At 39.8% G+C, this 12,875-nt stretch overlaps 1 protein-coding gene across 34 annotated transcripts in view; it reads left to right on the top strand.

Moving 5' to 3' along the window:
- Positions 1 to 12,875, top strand: part of ESRRG (estrogen related receptor gamma) — a 387,839-nt gene that overhangs the window by 48,461 nt on the left and 326,503 nt on the right. For 6 of the 34 annotated variants that reach the window (XM_058835865.1, XM_058835863.1, XM_058835850.1 and 3 more), the window contains exon 2: positions 1,487 to 1,532. The exons of 12 other annotated variants lie outside the window; for them this stretch is intronic. Coding sequence is in view for 7 of the 22 variants with exons in the window: in XM_058835831.1 (XP_058691814.1) it covers positions 1,487 to 1,532 (46 nt within the window). In the remaining 15 variants the exon portion in view is untranslated. Of the gene's footprint in view, positions 1 to 1,486; positions 1,533 to 1,759; positions 1,813 to 2,720; positions 2,918 to 3,443; positions 3,463 to 9,664; positions 9,725 to 10,451; positions 10,496 to 12,875 lie in introns of those variants that run through there. 16 more of the 34 variants (XM_058835867.1, XM_058835849.1, XM_058835838.1 and 13 more) reach the window with 12 other exon arrangements.

The raw sequence follows: 12,875 nt of genomic DNA, 5'->3' as shown, positions 1-12,875 counted from the left end.
TAGAAATGTTTCCAAAAAGTAAGTGGAGGCTTGAAAGAAAGATCTGTGCAAGTGTATAAAGATCCCAATGATCCAGCTATGCCTTGAAAACAGCAAAAACCTCTTTGATATTGGAAGTCTTGACTGACCCTGAAGTTAGTGAGAAGATCTCTCGGATGTACCTGATAAGAAAGAAAGACCTCTATGGAATATTTGTAGAGTTATCTAACCTGCATGGGCCTGACCAGTTCTTCATTGTGAGTATTTGGTGTAGGTGTGATCTGTTCTCAGGATAATCTTCTTGGTTCCTATAGGGAAACTTCATGGAAAAATCTTTCTTTGGGTGCATTTAAAATGATACTATCTTCCTTAGAAAGTGGTAATTAAAGTAAATACAGGAGTCATGAAAAGAAGGAAAATGGGCTTCAGAGTTCTTCTTTGGTTCTTCTCTTAAAAAATAACTCTTACTTCAGATAAAATTGTTGCTCCTCACAAAGAATCCCATATGCCATCACATATCACAAGAGAAGACTCTCGAGAAGGCAATGTCTGCTGTGAATATAAGGGGACCGCTTATATATTGTTAATGTAAATTCCCAGCCCATGAAGTCCCAGCATTGGAGTTATGGTTGCATCCGCAGGGCTGGAACACATTGCAAATCCCTGAGATGCAAATTCTTTGCCTGTCTCCCATGGTACATAGCTGTAAACCAGTCTTTGAAAGTCCATAAGTAGGTGTAAAACATGCATTTTCCATGGAAGCAATGACATTAAAGAGGGACCCTGACTATGACAATGGCCTATTGTAAATTATCTGTAACTTAAATTTTTGCTTTTATTTTTTATTCCTGGTACCTATGTTTTATGTGAGCAGCTTTTTCATATATCTCCAATAATTCCATGCCATGCCAAAAATATGTGGGTTTACTTCTTAAAGAAACTGCTATATGCTAGTTGTACCTGAGCTGAAGGGTTACCCAGAGCAAATGTGTAAGAAGTGAAACTGTTCCAGGATAACCTGCCTTGGTTTAGGGGAGAGTTAATGATAAATTTATTTTCCTGACCTGTCTGCCAAATATTTGTACACTAATTAGGTCCTATTTTGAGGGCAGAGCATGTGAGCTTGTAAGGAACCCCTTGTACAGGATGGGAAGGGCAAGAGGGTTTTTGTCCCTAGTGAGTGCAAACCCCATCTTTTTTACGTAGCATCACCTAAATATGTGCATTATTTCTAAGTAGCATGTGAATCCCTGGGCTCATATGGAGGCACTCCTTAAATTGTCTCATGGGAATAGCTATAGCCAGCTCAGGTGTTCAAGTGTAGAGAGCATTGGGGAAGAAACTGAACTGAGTAAAGGCATAATCATAGTTTTAACTTTATATAATGTCTTTTGCAATACAGTAGAAAAATTACCCTTATGACTAGTGGCAGGACCTGTTTTATAAGTCATCCAGCCATGGTGTTGGTTGGTATCTTGCTTTTCACTTGAACCTCTCTGCGATGCAGGTCTTGGAGGAGTGAGTGCCTGGTGCAGTCTCTGCCTGACTCCTTGGTAAGTCATTCAAGTCTGTCTTTCTGTACAGTCACTTTCTAAACTGCTCAGCAAAAATAAGGAAATTTTTCATAGAGTGCTTTAAAAGAGAGCTGCTAATCAATTTTTCTTATTATTTTATGCCCTGTGATTTTTACACCACCCCCACCAGCTGGTTAATCATGCAAAAGCTGAACACTTCATTAGCCAGAACATGTTTGCCCATGGGCATTTCTGTAGTAAATTAGTTCTTTCTATTTATACAGGTAAGTCATGGCCAAAAGTCTTTAAGGTGCCAAAGGTAAGGGTTCGAATTAATTCTTTTTTTGAGTTTTCAAAAGAACTAGGTTTAACTTTGTGTGCTGTTGATTTGAAATTAGTTTTGAATTAACGATAGTGTGGGTAAATGAGCATTGTCAGGCTGTTCAGAGATGCATTGTGCCTTTCTGGATCTCAAATTTGGCCTTTGTAGTGCAGGCTGCCTTAAAAAAAAAGCAACAAAAAAACCCAAAACGCATGCACTCACATATATAGATATATATACACATACATGTATATGTATATGCACACTATCTTCATGTAGAGACTCTGCTTCTTAGAGTGGTGTGTGGCATATTGACCCGTGTTTTTCCTTTCTTACTCTGTGCCTTTTATACTATTAATTGAAAATACGTGGTTTGCAGATGCTTTTTTGTCTCAAATCAAATGGTGCCCTCTGAAAGCCTAGTTTAGCTTGACAATGAATTTAGCTTTCAGGCTTTGGCCATTGCAATATTGTTTGAATGCCACCATTTCCTGCAATCAATGTAATTTTATATCTACTTGGAATAGAAAGTCAAGATGGTGATTGCCTTAATTTAACTCAGTGTTGTATTCATTAAGGAGCTGATCCCAAATTCCTTTCAGATCAAAGTCTGTCTTGATTTCAGTGGAACCTTTCAGTGCACAAGGTGTGCGGTAGCCTTCTAAAATGTTGTCATTGTGACTAGTGAATAAAAACTAAATGTGTTGCTAAATTTAGGCTGTTGCTCATGTCAGCTTCCTTTTCTAAATGACGGTAAGTGCATTCCATAAATAGTATGCCTCTTATGTTGTCATATCTCTTTGGCTTGCTTTGCAGTATTTTACAGGATATTTGCAAATGAATTTTGTGTTCAGTAGGCAGGGGATGAAAATAACACTACTCATTGGGACTCCATTAACCCACAGCTAATGAGGAACCATTTCGAGGGCTGGATGAGTGTAATTCAGATTAGCCTGCATGCCAGGCTGCTCTGCTCCTGCTCAGCCTCTCCCCATGCCACGCTCCCCGTGCCGTTCTCCGGACGGACGGAGCCTGGAGCGGCGCAGCTCTGGCACTGCCTTTGGCCAGTGAAGTTTTCTGTGCTTGGTTCCTCTTTTGGAAGGTAGGAGAGGAGAGGGAATGCGTGTGTGTGTGTGTATGTGTGTACTCATAGATAGGTGACAGTGATCTTGACCTCCATGGTCAGGTGTTTTGGGATGTAATGAAATACTCCTCAAACACTCCACTCGTGCTCGCTGGTTGATAGCATTGTTACTTGTAGAAAAGGGTACTACATGGTGACAGTAAAGGTGGTCCAGACTGGCCCTTAATTAATTCTATTTTCAAAATCTATATTAGTGACTGTCGTGAGGGCACCTGGGCACTTTACATCAATAAAATAATCAATTTAAAAAATGTGTAGACCAGAACTCTGTGTTCACTAACAAAACTCCTGTTCCCCGTTACGACTAAAGGTCAGTCCAAGGCTGGCCAAGCAGGCAGGACTCGCATTCCTGCGCCTTGGCACTTGCCAGGCGCGGCTCTGGCGGAACACCACCAACAGCAGCTTCCAGATGCCCGCAGCCCCTGCGGAGACCGGCTCGCTGATGACCGGCAACTTGTTAACCCCCTGCGTGTCTCAAGTTGGTTTCAGGACTGAAGAAAAAGGTGGGGAAAGACCAATCCCAATTAAAAGTGTGACTTCGCCAGTTGCTGGCACTCCACTGAAGTGCAGGCAACAGGGATTTGGTGGAGCTGTGCTGCTGGAATGGAGGGAGGAAAAAAGAGACCTTGTGGAGGACAGGCTAGACATCTCTTAACTGAAGAAACTTTATTGACGACAAATGTTACATTATGCAAGCTTAGCAAATTCTCTAGGAATATAATGCTTCCCAGTTTTTGCTTAACATGTGTTAATATTTTATGATACCTGTGCATTAAGGGACAGTTCCTACAATGTTTAAGTGAGTTTGGGCTGCTAAATTGCCTTTGTGGACTTTTAAAAAACACTACTGGTCACTGCAAATTAGCTGAATTCCCAATCTCACTTAACACGCTGATGATATAAAATCAGATTTTTTCTGTTTTTCATGTATTAAGTGAACATGTGCAATTAAATTAGATGTTGATGCAAAGCTGCATTTTATTTATTTCTATTAGTACATTTGGGGAAGTAATCCCACTTTAATACATATCTAATTGTGCAAGCAGCACTGAAACTAGGAGTTCCTGGACACTGGTGTAATTTTTTGAATGTGAAATGATAATATATTTTCATGTCTTGAAATACAATTGAACTCAAGCTGAGCTTAAAAATCCAAGATCTGATTCAGGAGAATTCAGTCCCATCTGGCTGGTGGGTAGCAGGTGTGCAGTGTGTGTTTGAGGGAGTGAGGTGATTGCAGGGAGTGAAACATTTCTCTTTTCCTGTAAAGCTTTAATTCCAGTTTAATGCTGTGGTCTGAAGCTCTCTGCAGTTTAAGTTCTTGTGTAATTACCTACATCTATTGTTGGTCTCCATTCTTAGACAACATAATGGTGATGGTGAATGGCAGAAGCAAGTAAATGTCCGGCATTATGAAGAAATACGGCTTCTAATTCTCAAAGTTTGGATTTATTTTCTATAACACCCAAGTCCCTCGTATGGGAGAGTGTGTTTTTACAAATTGATATAGACATGATCCTTGAAAACCAAATGAGAAAGGTTTCATTGCAGTGTTCAGGATCAAGGTCTTTTGAGTATTGTTACGCATTCCCACTGCAGCACAGAGAAGGTTCGTGTCATCTGTATATTTTTATAAAAGCAAAAAAACCCGTATTATACAATTTGTGTTTTCATCCCGTAATAGACAGACTCTATATTTTTATTACTGCAGTTATAACAAGGGAGGGTTTTTTAATCTTTAAAAGTATTTTAGCAATCTATTGCATGCTTTTTTACCTTATAACCTTAAGAAACTTCTCCTAGCCTTTCTCATTTTCCTCTTTTTCTTTTCCTTTCTTCATCTTTGGATCAGATACTGCCAGTCACCCCCCACCTCTGCCTGGGAGCCTTTTGCTTGGGAGGTTCAAGAATCTGCACTTCCTTGACTTTTGTCACTAGCTGTCAAGTCAGCTCCCTTTCACACTCCTATCAACTTTCCCTCTTCCAACTTTTAAATATTTCCTCTCTTTTTATTTGTCTTCACCACCATATAACTTGTGATGTGATGAGAAGTCTTCCAGTGCATGAGCTTTTTATGGGAGTTGGCACGCAAAGCTCTTCTTACTTAACAAAATAAGTAAGCAAACATTCTTCTTTTACAGTTTTTGAGTTCACATTACTACAGTAGGTGACACTTTTGCTGCTGTATTTCACAGGTTTTTTTCATGGTGAGCTGACTTAATTTCTAACGTAGAGTGGAGCTGGTGCTGTGTTGCCAAGGGAAGTCCATCTGGTTTGACAGATGAAATGATAAACATTTCTCTGGACATCCCTGTACAGTTCTCCCTTTTGTTTGTTTGCTTTATGAAGTTAAATGGAGGAGGTCACCCCCTTTGACAAGGCAAATTCTTTTTTCTAGCAATCGGGCTTTGCAAGAAAACATTTTTTATTAAGCAAGTCATCCATACCACACCGTAGGCTGTTTGAGTGTAACAGTATGTTACAGTCTGCAAAGTTAATGCAGTTAATATTCAACTGAACTTTTGGGGGGTTGCTAATCCCTTAGGCGGGCTTAGCAGAAAGGGCAAACATATTTATAGCACTTTGAATCAGACTGCAGTGAACAAGTACGAGTATGTGTTATACCATGCAAATGTTACACAATTTCAGGAAAGCTCAGTGCATAATCATCTTTTAATAGTATTTAAGTTGATGAAATATCTTGTCTGTAAGCAGCAGAGTTGTTGGTTCAGTGGACAACAGGTCTGTTAAAATGAAACTCAGTGAAAGGTCCTGAGATTCTTGTTCTGGTGGTAAGTTCTGAAGGTTCTGAACAGATTTATGGGCTGTCTAATTAGGAGCTAACTGTATTCTTTAAGCTCTGTCATTTGTATTATTCCCTAATAGGATTTAATTGGACTTTGTCACATATCTGGCTATGACTGAGTGTGTGCAGGGCTGTCAGCAGCCTCTTCCGTATAGACCTCGGTCTCTTACTGTCTTTGTAGAAGTAAAAAGGTCATACCTGAGGAATCTTTTCTCCACAGTGGAAGTGTGACACTGGACAGAGTTTGCTTTGGTTGGAGCTGTGGGCATGCCAAGCAAAAAAAACAAGAGCTAAGTCACAAGTTTCAGGCAGTTCATAGAGAAGCTGAAGTACTCAGGCTGAGAATGTCCAGCAAGGAGGGTCACACCTCCGTGAGACAGAAGATCTCCACATTTATGCCATGGAAAAAATTTGCATTGAGTGTAAAGTTACATAGAAGAGCACATAAAGGGCCCTGTACTGCTGCCATCCCATCAAGAGCCAGAGAAAAAGGAATTATGATCTTGGATTTTACACACAATTTGATTGTATAGAATTTTTAGTCAAATAAAAAAGAGATCTGTCATCTGGAAGTCAACAAATAATCATTTGTGCTTTTAAAAAAAAATTAATTTATTTTGAAAGAGATTAATGCAGTTGCTAACAGCTGTTATCTGTATGATAAATTTTTAAGGTAAATTTCTGGTGCCCTATCAATGAAAGCCTGACAAAGTGTCCGTTCTAATCAAGATTCTTAATGTGTTTTACATTTTGGCTATTTTTTTCATTTTTTCTAGATATTAACTATTGGAAAAAGTGACCACAACATAGAACCTGACTTTAAAGGGGGCTCAGGTGCCTGACTTTACACATGCACTCAAGTTACTCATTGATTTGCCACCTTACTTGTACCCACTCCTTTCCTTTTTCCTTTGCTCTTTGTGAAGCATACTGGCCACTCATAGTCCTTCAGGAGAAAGTCCAACAAAATAATTCATGTGTCAGAATAGTTGGAAAAATGGAAATATGTTGCTAAAGATTTTCAAATCTATTTGTTATATTTTCAGTTAAAAATAGCATGACTGAGTACCAGAGCAAGTTAAAATTTTGTATTGGAGTTATTTATAGCTGAAGTACCTGAAAATAACTAGTTTATTATGTACAGAATTTGAAATTCCAGAATATATTAAAACATTAGCTCAAAGGTCAAAAGCCTCTCCCAAGGAACGAAATCAGAAGGGAATTTGGGCTAATAAGGTTGGTTCTGTAATGGTTGCACAGGGGTGTTTGTGGCTTTCTTTGGTTACCCATTCTGAATGTCCCCAGCTCATCATTGGATCAGCTTCCATGCAAATTCTAGCAGGATTCAACCTGAAGCCTTGACCTCTATAGCATGATCCCATAGCATTTCTGTTGTCGAACTGAGCAATAAGGGCAGGGTCCACTGCAAAGGCCTGACTTCACAGAGTGTCCTGGTGGAGGTCTGCTGGATCTTAGTTACATATCCTGCAACTGTCTTGGAGCTTAGAAATGGCATAAACTATCTGCAGTTTTATTGTGAAAACATAGCTAACAGTCTGGTGATGTTAACTGTGTTAAAAGGTGGGGGGGGGGGGAGGTGGTGGTGTGTGTGTTTCTGTGCTGAACTCTATACATTTATGAGCTCTTTTTATAGTACTGTTCCCAGCAGCATTCCCAGGAGCAGTCCAGGTCCAATCAGGACTGGTATGCCATTGTTCGAGGTGTTGTTCTAATTCATGTGTAAATGTGGAGTGGTTGCTGCCCTGAGGATATTACAGTGAAATTACAAACAGGATGAAGAATAGGAGGAGGTGTGGAGGAGAAGGAGGGCAGCTGCAGCAAGGTGCACTTGTCTGGTCAGGGTTGTGGTATGTACAGCCTGATACCAAGTGGTGGGCATTTCATTTATTTATAAGTCTGCTGCCTTCAAAACAATTAGCCTCTTTGTCTTTTGTTTGTGTCTTAGTTATTTAAGACGAAATGTAAAGAGTATGAAATTAATCGTTCCCAAGATCCTCCTGCTGTGTCTCTAGCAATGACCAACCCCAGGCACCTCAAGTACAGTTTTAAGAGCCTCACAATGGGCAGACTTGGGATAATCTTCTCTCTACATGTTCTCATCCTAATCTTTCATTATTAGGGATTAATTTAAGCTTTGAAGCATGAGGTTTAAAAAAATATTATATTTGTTGTTCCCCCTCCTCCACTGTCAACCTTGTTTAAAATATGAAATATCCTCCGAAGCCCGTCGTCAGCTGTTTTCAGGTTAATCCTACCTTCTCCTTGGTGTGTTGGCCAGACCTGCAGGTTGAGAGCTGCTGTGGTGGTTTTGCTTCCTCTGGTGCCAGAAGGCACTGGTAGATCCTTTTCCCCAGGGGGATGGGTGAAGATAGAAGCATGTTGAGCATTTATGGCCTGGGTGTTCCCATGTCACCATATGTCAAAGCTGTGATGGTGCAGCTGGATCTCTCCCCTTTCTTTTAATATTTTAGTGGCTAATTTGCAGTAAAGCAGAATAGGAAATAACCATAAATAAATCTGGGAACCTTTGTATTAATTTCTTTTGCTAGCTGTGTACATATGAGCAGCTTGCCATTTGCATATGTGAATCTTGTCATAACAATTTTGGGAAGTGATTTGTTAATAATCAAGTTCTCAGAACAGCTCTAAATCAGTAATTGATGTAGGTCTGGATAAAGCAAGCCTTCCGCCTGCCTGTTTTGTGGAGCATTTTTGGCAAGTTTCAAGCTAGTGTGAAAACTAGCCATCAGAATAAAATTTAGGACAGCTGGGATGCTTTGCAGTGAAGACTTTTGGCTCCACAGTTCAAATAATCACAATAGCAGCTCAATTTAGCCTTTGGCTGGGTAGGTTTGGCAGGGCACAATGAAAAATAATTATTTCATGGCCTGCTTATTTGTCCCTTAACAAATAAACTCTCTGACCTATGCAGGCTTATGTAAATATGCTGCCGTATGTGGGGTTGTAGAACACTGTCATGTCCCCATTTGGAAATATGTTTTATTTGCCCTCGTGTTACAAACTTTTTTTAGAGTTCTGTTTTGGAAGCAAAGAAAGGGATAGGGTATATCAGATGCTGAAGCTCAGACAGCCAGGCACAGAGTCTAAAAAGCCATCTAACAGTCTTTTTTTCTGAAAACACATCCATTAGTATGCAGTGTTTTCACTGCTGTAATAATAAGAGCAATCATGATACGAGCAAGTCCGTCTCTTCGCAGCCTTCCCACGCGGGATGGAGAATGACAGCTCCTAAAGCATTTGGATATTTGCCTGAATGTGTGCTGCTTAGCTAACAGCAGTTCAACTTGCTCTCCATCTTATGGCTTCCTGGATATCCTTCTCAATTTTTTCAGTGACAGCTTAAAATGTGAGATATGGAGGGGGGAGATAAAAGCTTAGTGAAAGGCTTTTTGTGTGTGTATTTAAGGGGAAGTTTTATTACACTTGATGATGGAGGGATGTGCCACACTATTTTCTGTTCCCACCATTTTAGTATTTGCACTTTCTGTTGTAGTGGCAGCAGCCAATCCATAACGTTGTCTTTCTGCTTCCCCTTCTGGAGGGGGGAAAATGCACACAAGAATATGGATCAATGGTTTTGTCTTCTGGCACCACCATTTTGGTCGTGCAGCAGTAAAAGAAAGCCTTTTGCCCAAAGAGCTGAAAGATCTCTCTAGAACGTCTGCCGTTGCACACTCATGCGCAGACACACGCACCCTTGCACAGGCTCTCACTGAGGTGGCTATGATCTGTTTTTAATAGTGGCACTTCTTCTCAAAGTGTCATTTAAAAAAACATCAGCAGTCATGTCATGCATCGGGATGAATTTCTAAATGTAAATGAGATTCTCTCAGTAATTTATTTACATTTGTTTTCAGCACAACAAATGAGACATCACGTAGCTTCATAATTTCCCATGACCGAGTCACCAGCATGAGGTGTGTAATTTACCCTGATTTAAGATGCTTATCTAGAGGTTCTTGCAACAATACCTGGTGGGCTTTTTTATAGTACTTTTTGCTGGCTTTTAACCCATATACTTCACCTCCTCTGTATTTTCAGTTAAAAAGAAGTATAAATGTGTCTGCTTCTTGAGGCCTTTTTCCAGTAGAGCTGAGAGGGATGGCTTTGTTGCCTTTGTTTAGTATGTTATTTTCCCTGCCATTCCCTTCTCATTTGGTAAAAGTCATCGAGGGTTTCCAGAACGTATCTCCATTTACATTATGATGATGCAGGAAAGCAATACTGATTGTGGACATTTCTGATGGAAAAATATTTGCCCAGAAATGAAACAGTGCAGTGGGAAGCATCCTGCAGTCATTTGTTCTCCCCTCTTCTCAGCTGAAATACTAAATCTTAGGCCTGGTCTTGTCTCTAATACTGGCTTTAAGTTTCTGATCTGCCGGTAGCTGAAATGATACTTTGCTTGAGATGGGATGTGAACGCCAGTTTTCAAATTATGTGGACACAGTCATGTATTACAAAACTCATTTATTTTAAGCCTGTAGTTGGACCATTTAGATGTCTAACTACTTGCTTAAGTATTTCAGGTAGGTAGATGATTAAAGGTGCAATGTACCATGCATACAATTTTGTACCTCTTATCTTGCAGGCCTGGTTATGGCTTGAGTAAAAATCAGGGCAATGGCTTTTGCTATTTTACAGGTTATCAGCACAGGAGAACTGAGATACTTTGGTGAAAGTTACTGGTAAGTCCAAAAGTGGTACAAAATGCTGTAGTTTGGGGATGTTACAGTGCAAAAATATTGTACATCTTCATGGAGATCTGCAGGATTAACCCTGTGTGGGTGATCTTTTCCTCGCAGGGAGGAAGCATGACATTTCTTTGTGTTAATTTCCAAAGCTAAAATCAGTGCCTTCCTATAAAATGAATAAGCATATTCCAAAAAATAATAGATTTGGACTGGTTTTTAATGTGCATTGTACATACTAGGTCCCAGTTGATTTAATTTTGGCCTGCTGGCCATTTCCTTAACATTGCATGGGTCTAGCACCAAATTATGCTGATGGCCTGTCTATCACCAAATTATTTACAGAACTGCAGTTAAATTATAGAAATCTTCCAGACAAGCAGTGCTCTGGGCAAATTATTTCATCAAAGTTATTTTCCATGGTATACTTAAGCAAAAGCTTACAGGAACAACATTAATCTTTTTTTGGTATGTGATTATGCAGACGTGGTAACAGCCCCTTTTTTAGAAATAGCTTCCTACCTGGGAAAACAGAAGGAAACCATGATATGAAAATTAGTTCTCTCTATGCTATCCTTGGTTTGAAGCAAATGTTTTATGTCAGGGAAACACAGAACTGGGGCCAGCAGTAGGATGGCCATTTCTGCACACTGCTAGCTCCTTCCAGGTCTTGGGAAATTTTCTTTCTGTAGACTTTTAACTGTACACTTCCCTGAATTTGTAAAATCAGGTACTGCAGAAACAGGTCAGCTGGCTGTACTAGTTCTCCATCACATCAAGGCCCAGTGGGCACTGTCCACTTTTCCAGAGAAGAACATTGGTGTATCTGAAGGCAGTATAAGGCATTTTCTGCATTACCCCATCTAGCAAGATCTGAGCTGCTGTATGATTATGAAACATACAAAGAGAATATAAATCCTAAAAGCAGCCCTAATTCCCTATTGTAACTGGCACCCTTTCAGACTCTGTTCCAGGGTTTAGAAATATAGTTGGGGTAGAACATCTATATTTGGGTTTATATGTAATGGTCATACCTACTGGTTCACTTGGAAAAATGTTGGCAGAGATCACTATTTAAGGACCTTGGGTGCAGCATTTATGTTTAGCTCAGTATTTTTTATCACTGAATATTTTTTTTTAGTATTCCATGTTGCCGTGTTTGCACCGTGAGACAAGAATGCCTCCCCAGCCTCTCTGCGGTTGTGCGCTTTTTGTTGAACGAATATAGAAATTCAGGTTTTAAACTGACTCCCATGAATAAATTCTTCTGGGAAAACAGGCGCTAAAAATCTGCGGTTTTCAGACCTCTCTCTGCCCATGTACTTAAGGTTACATTGTACTAAGGTTAAGACTCAGCCATGTGTAGATGTCAGACTGGAATGGGACCTCTGTGTTCAGGGCCCAGATGTGGAAAACCATGCATGTGTGAGGAAGAGTGACAGAGTCAGGAACTTCAGCACGAGAGCTAAAGGCTTTTGCAAGCTGAACATCTGATTTAACTTGATTTCTGTCTGGTGCTGGGTGGTGGTTGCAGTTATGTGGGACCACATGTGGGGAACCCCCTTTGGCAGCTCACCCAGGGGGACTCAGGCAACTGAGAGGTGACACTCTGATGACTGGGTTTTCATGTGTTGCTCGAGGGTTTTTTGTTGGGTTTTTTTGATTGGCAGAATGTGAATATATGTGAAAACTGGATCTCCTTTACTTGTGATCCTCAGCAGATGCAAGTCTCATTAAGAATCCCCTTAATTTAGAAATGCTTATAAAGACAGGAAGATACTTAAAGCTGGCTTTGTCAACAAAATGGAGGATATATGCTCTTGGGGCCCTAGATGGTCATTGCTGCACAGACACTGAGAATTAAGCTTCTACAAAACCCTAGAAGCTCCAAATTGTATATCTCACCAGTTCTTTACTCCCCCAGTTATAATCCATATCCCACTTATTGCTAGAGTCAACAGTCTAATGGTAACAAAAAATACAACCTTTCATCATCTATTGATTTTCAGTCTTTAAAAACTGACAATAAGCTATTTTTTGTCCAATTTCTCAATAAATAGGAACATTTATTGGTTTTTCAGTTTTACTGTATTACATTAGAATATATTTTGCTGCATAGAGTGGGTAATGTAGCATCAGGAGAGATGTTTACATTCAGCAAGTAACTTTTGAAACTGCATAGCTCAACTGAGATATGTAAACAAATTTGTAATACTAGTTTAATTTAGATTACAATGCAGAATACTCAGCCCGGAGCTCATTTTTCTATTTATTCCATTATGATCCTCTAACTAATGGAAGAGAATTGCCATAAAAAATAATTACAGTAAAGGTGAACATCTACTTTCTTCTCATATAAAATAATTACAGTAAAGGT

The sequence above is a fragment of the Poecile atricapillus genome, chromosome 3, assembly GCF_030490865.1.
Source record: "Poecile atricapillus isolate bPoeAtr1 chromosome 3, bPoeAtr1.hap1, whole genome shotgun sequence".
Classification (NCBI taxonomy): Eukaryota; Metazoa; Chordata; class Aves; order Passeriformes; family Paridae; genus Poecile; species Poecile atricapillus.
This window is presented reverse-complemented; position numbering and strand designations above follow the sequence as displayed.